At 37.2% G+C, this 1,339-nt stretch overlaps 1 protein-coding gene across 1 annotated transcript in view; it reads left to right on the top strand.

Annotated features, from left to right (window-relative positions):
• The window catches only part of ARHGAP20 (Rho GTPase activating protein 20), a 125,801-nt gene that overhangs the window by 52,299 nt on the left and 72,163 nt on the right, over nucleotides 1-1,339 (top strand). Inside the window, exon 3 of the mRNA XM_012659133.1 lies at nucleotides 842-1,006. Within this exon, the coding sequence (XP_012514587.1) occupies nucleotides 842-1,006 (165 nt within the window). The remainder of the gene's footprint in view (nucleotides 1-841; nucleotides 1,007-1,339) is intronic.

Genomic DNA, 1,339 nt, shown 5'->3' with positions numbered 1-1,339 from the left:
GTCTCAAAAAAAAAAAAAAAACAAAAAACACTGTTAAGAAATTGTACAGGCAAGTGACAGACTGGGAGAAAATATTTTCCAAAATATATACCTGACAAAGCACTATATACCACAATAGTACTGTATCCAGGATACATAAAAAAAATTCTATACCTCAGTAGATAATATGTGTATAATAACACATAATTCAATTTTTTTAAAGAATGGGCAAAATATTTGAAGATATTTTACCATTTTACCAACTCTGCTTCCCTCAGGAGGCCAAGGCAGGAGGATCTCTTGAGGCCAGGAGTTCAAGACCAGCCTGGTTAACATCGTGAGACCCTATCTCTACCAAAAAAAAATAGCCAAGTGTGGTGGCACATGCCTGTAGTCCCACTTGGGCACCTGAGGTGAGAGGATGGCTTGAGCCCAGGAGTTGGAGGTTACAGTGAGCTATGATCATGCCACTGCACTCCAGCCTGGGCGACAGAGCAAGACCCTATTTCTAAATGAATGAATGAATGAATGCACGGATAGAAGGATAGATAGTTGATAGGTATATAATAAAGCAAATACAGTAAAATATTAATGGTAGAACCTAGGTTGAAGTGTACATACATGTGTTTATCATAAAACTATTTCAACTTTGCTTTATGTTTCAAAATTTTCATAATAAAGTGTTAAAGATTATTATGTGGAGAATAAATAGACTGGGGGACCAATTAGGACACTGTGCCATTGCATTAAAAAATTACAGAGTTTTCTTTTTCTTGGCCAACTATAAGCTATAATTTTATAAAACTTGGTTGTTATATTTGATTGTTTGACTAACCAATCTGTGGAATTTGATCTGTTACAGGGAAAATCCTTCTGCTAGCATCGACACATGTGCATTTCTGTCATCATTTGTGTGCTCAAATAGGACTCTGCTGATTGATGGCCGGGTAGAACTCAAAAGAGGCCTGCAGAGGCAGGAGCGGCATCTTTTCCTATTCAATGATCTGTTTGTTGTGGCCAAAATCAAGTAGGTGGACTACACACTCTCTCCTGGTTATCATTATAAATTGCATTTCCACTAACAAGGATACCCTTTCTACTCAATGCTTATTGTTAAGAATGCCTGGCCTCTATTACTATACCTAATATCTAAAGTGAGTTTTATGTTTGTTTTGTTTTTTTGCAAAAAAAAAGTTTCAATTATTTATTCATTCAACAAGTGTCCATTTAGCTCCTGTGCCATGTTCTGAATAAATGTAGGAAATACAGTGAAGAATGTGATGAGTGGTCCTTGCTCTTCGATAGCTTACATTCAAATGTGGGAGCTTACCTTATTGTGTGGTGGCGGGGGTGGGGGGTG

Source organism: Propithecus coquereli, unplaced genomic scaffold, assembly GCF_000956105.1.
Source record: "Propithecus coquereli isolate 6110/MARCELLA unplaced genomic scaffold, Pcoq_1.0 Scaffold6, whole genome shotgun sequence".
Classification (NCBI taxonomy): domain Eukaryota; kingdom Metazoa; phylum Chordata; class Mammalia; order Primates; family Indriidae; genus Propithecus; species Propithecus coquereli.
The sequence above is the reverse complement of the archived record's forward strand: the minus strand, read 5'-3'. Positions and strand labels throughout refer to the sequence as shown.